At 41.8% G+C, this 13,449-nt stretch overlaps 1 protein-coding gene across 1 annotated transcript; it reads right to left on the bottom strand.

Annotated features, from left to right (window-relative positions):
- Positions 1-4,646: 4,646 nt before the first annotated feature.
- rabl2 (RAB, member of RAS oncogene family-like 2) lies at positions 4,647-10,308 on the bottom strand. The gene is made up of 8 exons (XM_072694859.1): positions 9,773-10,308; positions 9,549-9,578; positions 8,557-8,636; positions 7,635-7,714; positions 7,422-7,533; positions 7,192-7,289; positions 6,409-6,492; positions 4,647-6,314 (listed from the first exon to the last, which is right to left on the bottom strand). The coding sequence occupies exons 1-8, from the start codon at positions 9,877-9,879 to the stop codon at positions 6,234-6,236; spliced, it is 672 nt and encodes a 223-aa protein (XP_072550960.1). The 5' UTR covers positions 9,880-10,308; the 3' UTR covers positions 4,647-6,233.
- Positions 10,309-13,449: the final 3,141 nt, after the last annotated feature.

Here is a 13,449-nt window from a genome sequence, read left to right as displayed (position 1 = left end):
TGATAAGGCCTCCAAACTCCAGCCCAATAGTTTGAAGCTCGAAGGGTGCAGAGGAACAGCTCTGAGCTGATTTGGGACCCTGAGAAAACTGTGACTTGCATTCATACTCATCACCATGAGCATTTTGCTTCACATAATTAATAAACCCTGGATTTACTCCTTAAAAGTTCAAAAGTTCCAGCTCAGTAAATTTAATCTTAAGGAACCATCTTCTAGGACAGGGGTGGGCAATTCCGGTCCTGGAGGGCCGGATTCCTGCAGTTTTTTTTTATGCTTTTCCTGCTCAAGCCCACCTGGTTCAACTCTGTAGATGCAGTTAGAGAGTGCCGGACTCACTGCTGCCCTCATTGCCCACCCCTGTCTGAGCACTTCAATCCATGGTTGCGCCCCTAGATGCTGGAACGCTGTGTACCTTACTGTACGCTTTGAGGACACAAGATGCATGTTTGACACATGGCTGTCTTGTATCGGGTCCCTCCTGAGAGAAAGAGACGAGACGATAGCTGATGGAGGTCTGCTTTGCTCTGCTCTGTCCTGGAGCTTACTCACTGAACCCTGAGCCAATGAGTCGCCATGTTCACCGTCACCACACCTCCGCACCATCAGCATTGCTCTGCCGTGTTCATAACTCCTCCTCTCTCCTCATCCCCTGATTATTTTGGAAATATTTCTTTTTGTGTTTGTGTCTGTATGGAGTGATTAGTAACTAGAAATGAAGGCTGAAAAAAAAGAATGTGCCAAAAAGTAAGTAAGTAGTTTTTAGCTTTTTTGACACTAGCTCTGTTGAGGTCTAAAGCTGTTAGAATCAGCACTATGGTGCCACCTCCTGGAAATCTTGAGAACTCCAGACAGTTCCATCAGCATCTCTCATTGTGTCTAGTGCTGAGGTTTTTTATTTATTATTATTATTATTTATTTATTTTTCCAGGTAGAAGAAGTCAGATCCATTTTTTTCTGTTTTGTAAAGTACGACACTTATCTAGAACTGACCTGGTTTTATGGGCTTTTCATGGACACTTCAGTTCGGGGTTTGGGGTTCGGGTTTGGGGTTTGGGTTTCAGTTTTGTTTTGGATGAACTCCACTGAGCTTTTGAGTGACTGACTGCATTAGATAGACCTTCCTATCCTCCCCCCTTCCTCTTCCTCTTCAGTGATGCAGCTCAGATACAGGAGGGCTTTGATTCTTTTAACAACAAAAAAAAAAACACAGAGTGACAATGAAATTGCAGATGATTTCTTTGTAATTTTACCATATTTAACAAAAATGGTTGGGGGAAACGTGAAATAAAAACACATCATTCACATGACCATGCTCTGTAGAGTTGTCACTCTTGTTTCCTGACCAACAAAAGCACAATAAAAATGGTAAGAAATGCAGAGCTACGTTATCGTTGTTTTCTGCTGGCTTCTTCATGCTCGGATGGGTTGAGTTTCACTGTGTATCAAATCAAGACGACCGGCAAACCAGTTCTTAGACCTTTTCTTAGTGGAAGCTTCAAGCCAAAATAAGTAATGGACGCTAATTTACTCTGTCGTCTCGGTTCGTCTTCCTCTGGAGATGGACTTGTTATTCAAAAAGGAGAGTCTGTAACCACCGTCTTTAGTTGTAACAATAATATATTTTATTTCAATCGAAAGAACAGTGTGGAGAGAGTCTGCCAATTCTGGGTGCCCTTCGGTCTCTCTCTGTCCGACTTAGGAATACCTTGAGTTTTTATACCTTATTTCACGCCACATTCTGTTGGAATGTTGCCATATATGGAATTTTTACATTTCATCCATAGGGAACAGTCATTAGCTCCCCCATTACCTAAGTGGTCCATGGCCACATCTGGACAGCGTTTAAATCACTGACACGTCTGCCCAAAGGGATGTCCAAATCTAAACAGCATCTTATGTCTGTTCAATTTGTGTATATTTGGTCAAGAAACGGGGCCCCCTTTCTTTTCTACATCTGCAAAGCCAATGAATATACTACAACTCACAGTGATCGCTCGGTGTGCTCTTACCCTAAACCACCTACCTGACCAGGAGGATTCGATGCACGTTTGGTACATCACTTTTAATGCATTTGTCCGACGCTCAGATCCAGAGCAACTTAAGTCTGTTCACATCAAGTATGGATGCAATTTTTTTTTACGTAAGGGTAACCCCATAAAAACCCCATATCCCTCTTATACTTCCCTCCTCCACAGGTCAGTTAGCTTTTGTGTACTGCCACAAACACATGTAGTGTGTTCAAGAAATGCGGCCTTCCTTTCCATGGCAATGAAGGATTCGACTAGTGAATCCTTCAGTAAAGACCAGCTTTTGCTGGTAACTGGTTTCCAATGGTCTAAGCTGGTCTTTGATGGTCAAAACTGGTCATCCAAGCAAAAACATACCCTGTGCTGGTAAGCTAGCTGGTTAACCAGCTCTTGACTAGCACAGTGCATTTGATTTGGTCATGCTGGACATGTTGTTCGACCAGCAGGGTCAAGCTTGGTCATAATGTTTTGTTTTGTTTTTTTTCTAATTTGTACCCAATTTTCCCCCCAAATTTTAAATCTTAGAGCCAATTACCCAACTCACACGTTAGTACTCTCTCCCCATATCAAATGTAATGCTCCAGACACTGGGAGGGTGAGGACTGCCTCCTTACCACATGCGCACCCCGCCACCGCCTCTTTTCGAACTGCCACCGATGTAGCCTCACCAGGTGACCAACGCGGTCTGAGGAAAGCTCTGGGTACCCAGCTCTGATGCGTTGACTAGCAGACGTCCAGAAACTGAAGTGATGTGAGCAGAGAGAAAGAGCCATCGACCCACCCAAAAGCCAATTGTGCTCTCTTGGGCTCTGGATGTTGATGGCAGGCAGTATGATATGTGATTCGAACCAATAATAATAAGCTAAGCCGGTCAATCAGCTTAACCAGTTTGAGCTGGCCATGCTTGAGTTTTCTTTCAGCAGGGCAATGCCATAGAGGAACCACTTTTGATTCCTTGAAGAATCATTTTTGTAAGAGCGAGATGAGTGTTAGGAATCATTAAATTGTTGAGGGTTCTTAAAAAAAAGGGTTTTCAGGTTCTTCATATCCACAGATCTAATAAAAATGGTTCTTCTATGGTTTCGCTCAAAGAACATGTTGTTGTGGAACCTTTATTCTTAAGAATGTAGATCATTGTGCTTCCCAGTCTGTGGAATTAAACCTTAGTCTTCAACAGGGAAGCCAGGGTTGTTAGCCACAACGCTACCAACCACCCAAGCTACTAGGCTAATGTTAGAGGCTCTATGATATCTATGATGTTTAAAATAACATCTCAAGATGGTTTGAGGCAAGCATGTGATGATTTAGGCAATTTAGGATACTACCAATGCTAACCTGGGGCTTAGAAGCTTTCATTACCTGGACAAAAGTATTGGGACAATTGCTCGGTCAGTTGTTTCTTCTGAAATCAAGGTTTTTTAATTAAAAAAAAAAGTTGATCCTGCTTTTGTTGAAGTAATTGTCTCTACCAGCCAGAGAAGAAGGCTTTTTAAACATTGAGAATTTGATTGTATTCAGTGACAACAGCGTTAGTGAGGTCAGGATGTTGGATGATCACCACCTCACCTCATCCCCCAACTCCTTAAATCATCCCAAAACTTTGGATGGAGCACCACCACCATCAATCCAGAGAACACAGTTCTTCCACTGCTCCACAGCTCAATGCTGGGGGGCTTTCTTTATACCCTCTATATCCCACGCCTGGCATTAGGCAGCATGGTGCCAATAGGTTCATGTTTATCTGCTCCAGCGAGTTCTAATTCTAGGAGAGTACTTCTCTACAGGGTGTAGACAAGCTATGTGGGAGCATTGGCACAGCTATGTCAGTGGGCACACTTTAAAAAATCTGAATGCATTCAGTAGAGGGGGTGTCCACAAACATTTGGACATAGTGCCTGTTGGCCTAATTTACACAACAAACAAACTACGGAGTGGAAGCCAATGCAAAATCACCACAAACAGTATCACAGCTGATTCATCTGACAGTGCAGCATCTATTATCAGACACTGTCAGATACTAGATGATCAGTGCTGATCAAACTGCCAGAGTCAGCCCAGGGAACATATACATATACAATAATAACCTCAGCTAATATGAATAGGCTAAAATTTTAAAGATACCTCTAAGTTTAGACTCTACTAAACACAATTCAGTAAGGAGACCACTCTGCTATTCTCCCAAGTCCTCTCACAAGAGGAGGGTCTTCAGTCTGGGTTTGAAGACAGCGAGCGTTGGACTCTGCTGTTCGGACACCCAGGGGAAGTTCGTTCCACTACTTCGGTGCAGGACAGAAAAAAGTCTGGACGCTCGTCTTCCATGGATCTTAAAGGATGGCGGGTCGAGCCATCTTGGGCTCTTGGTGCTGATCGGCTTTTGACCATTGCCATCAAGTACGGAGGGGCTGGCTGGTCCTTTCTGGGCTTTGTAGGCCAACATTAAGGTTTTGAATCTGACTCAGGCAGCAGCTACAGGAAGCCAGTGAAGAGAGAACGCAGCAGTGGAGAGACATGGCTGAATTTAGGAACATTAAAGACGACCCGTGCCGCTGCATTTTGGATAAGTTGGAGGGGTCTGATGGTGCGCAGAGGGAGACCAGTCTAGAACATACACAAGCTAAATAAAAGTGACTGTTTAATTGCAGCACATATAAAGATGCTTCCACATGAGCAGTAAAGGCTTAATGAACGAGCAGCCACAGTTGGAATGGGTTGCCAGTCTAACACACCCAGTATTTCCTAACATTCCAGTCCATTGATGTCGTTGTCCATATTTTCTTAGTGACCTGGATGAACATATAGTGTTTCAGCAACACAGAACATTACAGAGAAAATCATGAGACCTCTTCACAGTTTGTGCAAAACATTATAGTCTGATTCAACATTGTTCACTTTCTAGCGTTGGACTCAAATCATCGTCGTCTACCACTGGACAAGCTATTTTATAAAGCGGTTCAATCACATGTGCACCTCATCCAAGCGTCAGACATGATGGGGGCGTGAGGGCTTCCACTACACTAAAAGTGCTACAAATGGTTCTTCGAGCAATGCCATAGAAGAACAAGTTTTGGTTCCTTAAAAAAGAATTACAATTTACACTGATCAGCCACAACATTAACACCACTGACAAGTGGAAAAACCTTTCATCTGCAGTGGCATCTGTCAAGAGGTGGATCCTCATATTAGTCAGTTCTTCCAAGGTGATGTGTTGGAAGCGAATTATGACGGCCAGACGGCTGGGTCAGAACATCTACAAAACATTAGGCAGGTCTTGTGTGATGTGGTCAGATCCTACCAAAAATGGGTCGAGAAAGGAACCACTAGTTAACCTTAATGAAGGCTCGTTGATGTTCTTGGAGGTCCCATCTCACGACTTACAGGACTGAGGTGCCAGATACCACAGGACACCTTCAGCGGTCTTGTGGAGTCCATGCCTCGAATGGTCAGATCTTTTGGGCAGCACAAAGGTTCCTACTCAATTGCAGGTGGTGTTAATGTTATGGCTGATTGGTGTATACTGGTAAAGAACCTTTACATTAACTGGAAGTTCTTTACACTTCTTTACAGACATCTGATGGCATCACTCAAAGGACCAATTCTAGCACCTTTATTTTTTTAACAGTGTAGCCGACTAATGGCACTCTCAGACCCTCGCTAAGCACAGCCCATCAGTCCTCTAGTGCTACACACATATCCTTTACGTGAACTTCTACTTGAATAACTAGATGCCTACTGTTGCTCCTCACAGTATCAGATCAATGCAAAAATGGATAGTGTTACTGAGATGTTCCACTGTGATTTCACATCCATCACACCTGTATATTTACAGATATACACGCACAGTGTGGATTTACACCATGCTGTCAACTCTCACCCTCTGAGGACCTGCTTCCAGAAGTGTAATGTTCTGAGAAATACCAAAGCCACACTCTACTTCCAAAAAGTGTCCTTCAGTTTGACACTATTCATTACAAAAGCTTTCTACAACAAATATATGCGAAATCTTGAGACAGAAAACCGTACAGTATCTCAACATTGATGTCAAAATGGGTCTATCAAAGGTCTGAGGTAGAGCTTCGTCCCAAGTGGATTCACCTTGTCTTTAGGACAGTTAGTGAGCAGCCATGATTTTAACAGCACTATAATGACAAGACATTCGGGTCGACATTCAGCATGACGGTTACTGCCACAAGCAGAGAGAGCTGGTCATCAGGCGGAGTCGGTTTTCCCCTCTTTACATTCGTCCTCTTTATCAGATGATGATTCTTCTTTGCTCTCCAGCTCAAAGTTCTGCAACAAGGAAGGAATTACCCAACAATCAGTAACGGTGCAAAATACTCCAACAGAATTACAGAGAACTGCAGATTTTACCAAAGACACAAACCTCCAGTTCTCTCATAACTTCATCCATAAAGTCACTGGAGTTCTTCTTGTAGGACAAAGCCAGGTTAATAGCATCTTTAAAAACCTAGAAATAAAAAAAAACATTTTCCATCACTGTGTTAAATAAAACATCTCCAAAGCTCTCCTCATGGGAGTCATGGGAGTAAAACAGTGCTTAATGATGTTAAATCAGCAGGAAAAACCTATTGGCACCTTGCTGCCTAATGCCAAGCATGTGCATGGAATAAAGCCCCCCAGCATTGTGTTCTCTGGAATGATGGTGGTGGTGCTCCATCCAATACTTTTGGAATGAGTCAGGGTTGTGATTATCCAACATCCTGACCTCACTAACACTCTTGTCACTGAATGCAATTAAATCCTCACAGCTGAGATCCAAAATCTAGTTGAAATTCTTTTTATTCCTGGGGAGTAGAGAACGTTACGCCAACAAAAGCCGGAGAAACTCTTTAACAACTTTTTAATAGCCTTGATTTTGGTGTCCCAATACTTTTGTCCATATGGTCCGTCAAACAAATTCTTGTTGCTACTACATCTGTTCTTTGTTATATGGTGTTTTACAAGTATCTAATCCTGGGTTAACAAAGAAAGTTGTGCTTGTTTAGTTAAAATGCAACAGATACTTTGAGCCAGGAACCTCAGCGTAGTTGAGCATGCTTCATAAAACAGGGCCTAGATCCTAACAGTGTTACCAAACTGGTCATTAAAGTAAAATATTACAACAACCGGTCCCAAAGATTAAAAAGTGACTTATTTAAAATGTTACCTTGACCACGTTGGTGCCATCAGCAGCAGATACAAAGTAGAAGGGCAGCCCCAGCTTCTTAGCGAAGTTAAAGCTCTTCTGCGTCACCCTCATGTCGGCTTTCAGACAATCCAGCAACACAACACAGAGGGTCGGGAGAAGCAAAACAACAAGGACACAAGTCAGCAAATCTCACACCACATTCACCAAGAACATGCTGAAACTGAAGTGAAGGCCGATGTTGGACTCACCATCTATTTTGTTCGCCACCACCAGGCAGGGGATTTCTGCTCTGTACTCTCGCAGCTCTTTATACCAGTTGGAAAGATTCTTATACGTTACCTTCCTCTGGACATCGAAGACCTATGAAATATATGGGCAGAAATCGATCATTCTCACTGCTTGTGGAAATTTGGTGCTCTTAAATACATCAATGGACTGTTGAAAGGTTTTTAAAGCAGTACCATTATACAAGCATGTGCTTTGTGGTAGTAAGAGGGGTGCATGCTCTGGAACCTCTCCTGGCCAGCTGTGTCCCAGAAATCTGTTAGACAGAAAACCATGTTAAGCATTTACACATGAACCAGCTGCACCACCAACACAATTTTTGTAACCGGACAAAGAACTGACTGGAAAGTAATAAAAAAAAAAAAAGTTTAAACTAGAGGTGAGCAATACACCAACCAGCCATAACATTAGCACCACTGACCGGTGACAGACTACATCTACAGTGGTTCCTGTCAAAGGGTGGATATATTAGACGGCAAGAGAACAGTCAGTTCTTGGAGACGATTAAGGTATTAAAAGCAGAAGAAATGTACAAGTGTAAGAATTTGAGCCACTTTGACAAGATCCAATCTGTGATGCTCTAGACGACTGGGTCAGAACATCTCCTAAACGCCAGACAGGTCTTGTAGGGTGTTCCTGGTATGCAGTGGTCAGTACCTACCAAAAGTGCTTCAAAAAAGGACCACCAGTGAACTGGAGCTCTAACTACTAAGTCACCACTGCCCCACTATAAGATGATGCTAATATTATGGCTGATCGGTGTATGACTATTTTTTAGATTTCGATTTTGTGGACACCTTCACACACAGTCCACAAACACAGTCCAGCTGCACATACTTGGATGGTAGCTTTCAGAACTAAATATTGTTATATAAAATGTATTTAAATATCGCAACATAATATTTCTACCATGTCACACACCCCAAGTTAAATCCCATAAACAGAATGTGGGGAATCACTTATCAGCTATGTGGTTTGATCGATTTATAGGTGTTAAGACTTAGAGAGCACAACATTAATGGGTTATAACTCATATATAATACCTTACTTAATCCATGACTGATTGTTAGAGGGTTGATTCACAGCAGACAGACTTACCAACTAGAACAGGTTTCTCATTGATAGTGGTGGTGTACTTGTACAGAGTCAGTGCGTAGGTTGACAGCTGCTGAGGGCGACTGATAGATGTGTTAAGAATCAAAGTATCTTCACTTACTACTGATAGACAGACAGATAGATAGACTCAGATAGAAACATGTATAGATAAAAAGATACATAAACAGATAGATAGACTCATAGATAGACAGATAGATATATGGATAGACAGAGACAGACAGACAGACAGACAGATACATGTATAGATAGACACATGCATGGATAGATGGATAGACAGACAGATAGATAGACGCGTATAGATAGATGGATAGACAGATAAATAGACTCAAATAGAAACATGTATAGATAAACAGATACATAAATAGATAGATAGACTCATAGATATATGGATAGACAGAGACAGACAGACAGACAGACAGACAGATAGATAGACTCATATATAGATAGACAGACAGACAGACAGACAGATAGATAGATAGATAGATAGATAGACAGACAGACTCATATATAGATAGACAGACAGACAGACAGATAGATAGACAGACAGACAGACAGACAGACAAATAGATAGATAGATAGATAGATAGATAGATAGACAAATTGATAGACAGACAGACAGACTCATATATAGACAGATAGATATATAGATAGATAGACAGACAGACAGACAGATAGACTCATATATAGATAGACAGACAGACAGACAGACAGATAGATATATAGATAGATAGATAGACTCATATATAGACAGACAGATAGATATATAGATAGATAGATAGACAGACAGACAGACAGATAGACTCATATATAGACAGACAGACAGACAAATTGATAGATAGACAGACAGACAGACAGACAGATAGATAGATAGACAGACACATGCATTGAGATTATATATATATATATATATATATATAGAGAGAGAGAGAGAGAGAGAGAGGTTAAATACTACAAACCTCTCTGTCAAAGGATACTATCCATCCATGAGGAATCTTTCCATTAACCTGTAATGCATTTTTAAAAAGTGTAAACACATCAAGTAATACCTGTCTTACTGATAAAGGTAAGAAGCTGCAGTAAAAACAGCCAACAGCTGCAAACCAGCCACAGCAACCAGCTCAGTCCTGATCATGTCCCGAGTCCCGTCAGAAAGGCCTGAGCAGCAGCGATGTGGTGAGCAGAGACTAGCACAGCTTACTTGGATTTCCCAACGGCGCTGTCTCCGAGGCAGATGATCTTCACCTGCTCGTCTGCATCGTATTTGTCCTGCTCCAGCTCGGGAATACTGGTTGCATCCCCGGCCATGGTCGAAAGGATTAGCTACCGTCAGCCAGAAGCCAGCAGTCAGCGGTCTCTGGCTCTTCAGTCAGCCAACAGTTCACTCCACCCGGTCAGCTTTTCACCATCTTTACAAAAACCCCACCAAAGACCTTATCTAGCAGCTAGCTGACCACAAGCTGACCACAAGCTGACCACAAGCGGACCTTACGGTACAGACGCAACCTCACCTAGCTGCCCAGCTATCTGGGTAAGAACAGTTTACAGGCTTTAAGAGGCGTTAGATGACCCAGCTCTTATCTAAACACAACTACAATGGCTTTAGTTACAGACTGAGACCCAACTGTCGCCCTGTTTGTGAATAAACGGCTCAGTTAAGCCGCTAAACACGTTGACTCCTCCGGCTAACCCGCTAGCCACTCGGCTCTAATGCGCCTGGCTGTTTCCACGCAACGAGACGCCCACGGGAGCGAGCGGATGTAGAGCGCTGCCGAGAGAGCGCGCCCTCTGCTGCCCGTAAGGGTTACAACAATAACAGGCCCTGGTTGTAGCAACCAGCTCAGTCATTTTAATGGCAGTTTAAAAGAAAGTATAAGAGCTGGGGTCTCTGTTATTTGAGCTTTCTGTTTACAGTGTATTTCACAGCTCATTAAATAGTGAAATCTGGATTATGCAGATTAGTAAAATGTTTCTGAGACAAGAGCAGGGCATTTGAGGTATTGCCCAAAATGGCTAAGGGCTTACTGGGAGGCCTTCGCTGTGCCATAACCTCCAGATTCCAACATTATTTCTTGATCAGTTTTTTTAAGATTTATTATTATTTTATTTTTTTTATTAGCATATTTGTTGATATAGTTGCCCCAACACAAAAAAATTAAACAGGTTGAAAAATAATTTTCTACTCAAATTAATAATGATTCCCAGTAAAAGCATTATTGTTATTAATCTTTTATCAAACACATCTGTTGATCTTATCAGTTATTTATCAGTGGGTTTTAGGTGGAATGTGGTCCAGACCACACTTTCTTTCCTTTTAGGTTTAAAACTGACCATGTGCCTTTCTGCCCATGCTTTTTACAACTGTTGTCGTCACAAAGCAGCTTTACATAATTAGTAATTAATAAAAGACAGAGACAAAAAGAAGAAAGAAGAAATAACGTAAGACATGAAGGATCAAAGATCCCCCAGTAAGCCCCAACAGCGACACTGGCAAGGAGAACCTCCCTCAGAGCTGGAGGAAGAAACCTTGGGAGGAACCAAGACTCACAAGGGGGACCCGACCCGTCCTCCTCTGATCAGAACTATTTATTAATTATTGATAAAAATGACCAAACCAGATACAGCAGATAGTTAATAGTGGTGATATTAATAGTGCAGATAGTTGCCATAGAGTCCATTTAGGTTTAACATGGTCATTAGACAGGTAGCAGTGGTAGGAGGGTGTGCAGCTGGTCTGCTATGGGTGGTGGTGGAGGCGGGGCCTGCTGGTCGGACTGGTAGGTGGCAGCTGGTCTGACGCAGGTAGAGGGGACCTCAGCGGGCAGTCTTCCAGCAGGTCAGGCTGAGTGGCCATAGTACTAAAAAGTACTAAGTACTAGTGTCAAAGTTGAGTATACTCAAATATGCCTGATGCATACCTAGAACCAGCTGGTTCTTGAGTGTGGTTTCGATGGACACTATTATCCCACAGTGCAATGCGAGCAACAGAGAGCTACCACTTAAGAATGTCTCCCAGGTTTTTAGAGGGCACTCATTTACATTTACATTTACGGCATTTAGCAGACGCTCTTATCCAGAGCGACTTACAAAGTGCTTTGCTATTTACCCAAGAAAACCTTCGCTAGTTAGAATAGGCTAATAATTCAAAAGATACCTCTAAGCTTAGACATTGCTAAACACAATACAATAAGGCGACCATAGAACTATTCGTCCAAGCGAGTCCAGAATGAATAAATTAATATGTAGCATTTCAGCAAAATCATGGCTTGTTAATGTTTCATCATTTTCAGGCCAAAAAATTAACCACCAACCGTCTCTGCACCACAGATGCTTTAACGCTCTTAACTCCAGTGAAATGCCTTTGCAGAAGTGCAAATGATGTCGGCAGCGAGTGTGAATCGTAAAATACATACTTTCCAAAATAAAAAAAAGATACTGGAGAAGTTGTGGTGTTAGCCGCTTAACTCCATTCAAACCCATTCAGTGAGGACTCTTCCCATTTGTTGATACAATAGGGCCAGGTTCTCCATAAACAGGCTCTGGGAGCCTGTTCATGTCTGGAAAAGTTTGGATAATGTTTGGATAGCGTCGCCTCAGCAGGAGGACTCGGGGTGCATCCATATCGCGTACTAATGACTAACTACTAACACTAACTAGCTTTTGAGTATGAAGTATGTACGTAGTATGGGTAGTCAACTAAAGTCAACAAACTGTCAAAGTTGAGTATACTCAAATATCCATGATGCATACTTAGAACCGGTCAGTTTTTGAGTGTTTTGATGATGGACACTATTATCCCACAAAGTACAAAATAAGTTACTATGTTACTTGTGTGTCCTAAGCTGACAAACCCTCACTATTCAGATTAGAATATTGTATTTTCCCTATAGTGCTGGTGGGTAGTGTGCAGTGCACATTTGGGACGCAGCCTGTGTTAGTACTTAATTCTTTAAAAACTCTCAATAAACCTGATTTAATACATTAAAAGAGATTTTGTGTTTTCTTTAATTATAAGATTCATCACTGAAAGATGAGAAACTCATTGCATTGGGCCATCTTTCTCCGTTCATCACAATTACCTGAATCAGATCAGGAAGAGCCGTATATAGAAACTATAGATATTTATAACCTCAGTGTTCCAAGTCATTAATTTAACATAACATCACCTTTACCCCCTTTATTTCACCTTTCACCCACAGAGGCCAAAAGTTCAGTGTCTACAAATGAATTATTGTTATTAGAAAAGCACATTTATCATGTTATCTTGACCTTCTATCTCTCTGTGCCGTTCTCCAAATATGTCCCCGGTCAACATTTTCCACATTCTGTGTCATTAGGCGAGTACCTGCAGCTTTCGCATCAGCTAATAGAGGAGCTGTGTTCTATTTTCCAGGTCACTGTGTGGTTCCTTTTAGTGTAGATATGAAAAAGTCTCAGATAATTCTCAGTCAACACTGTCAGATTTACGACGGTAGACAATTTATTAAATATGTGAAGCATGTGAGCACTAGAAAGCTTCAGCTTTGGGCTGTAAGGTCTGGAAGATGTGGATCATAATCAATAAATGTCCAGAGATATCTGTATGAGAAGACCACATTAGAGCTACCCGGGTTTTAAACTTTCAAACCAGGCATTGTTTGTTTGTTTGTTTGTTTGTTTGTTTGTTTGTGTATTTATTTGTTTGTTTATTTATTTTTAACACATGTAATTTTATTACACATATCATTAGAAAGTTAGAGACTCACTAAACCAAAAGCTCTGTGTGTGTGTGCATGTGTGTGTGTGTGTGTGTGTGTGTGTGTGTGTGTGTGTGTGTGTGTGTGTGTGCAATCATGCATGCGTGTGAGAAAGTCTCCAAACTGTCCCACGGTTGCTCCG

The sequence above is a fragment of the Salminus brasiliensis genome, chromosome 13, assembly GCF_030463535.1.
Source record: "Salminus brasiliensis chromosome 13, fSalBra1.hap2, whole genome shotgun sequence".
NCBI lineage: Eukaryota > Metazoa > Chordata > Actinopteri > Characiformes > Bryconidae > Salminus > Salminus brasiliensis.
The sequence above is the reverse complement of the archived record's forward strand: the minus strand, read 5'-3'. Positions and strand labels throughout refer to the sequence as shown.

What these genes read in the sequence shown, in the direction of transcription:
- rabl2 (XM_072694859.1), bottom strand. Translation starts at nt 9,879, where the DNA reads ATGGCCGGGGATGCAACCAGTATTCCCGAGCTGGAGCAGGACAAATAC. An exon ending in AGCGCCGTTGGGAAATCCAA is followed by an intron (nt 9,579 to 9,772) that starts GTAAGCTGTGCT and finishes AATGCATTACAG; the next exon opens with GTTAATGGAAAGATTCCTCA. An exon ending in GGTGGCGAACAAAATAGATG is followed by an intron (nt 7,290 to 7,421) that starts GTGAGTCCAACA and finishes ATTGTCTGAAAG; the next exon opens with CCGACATGAGGGTGACGCAG.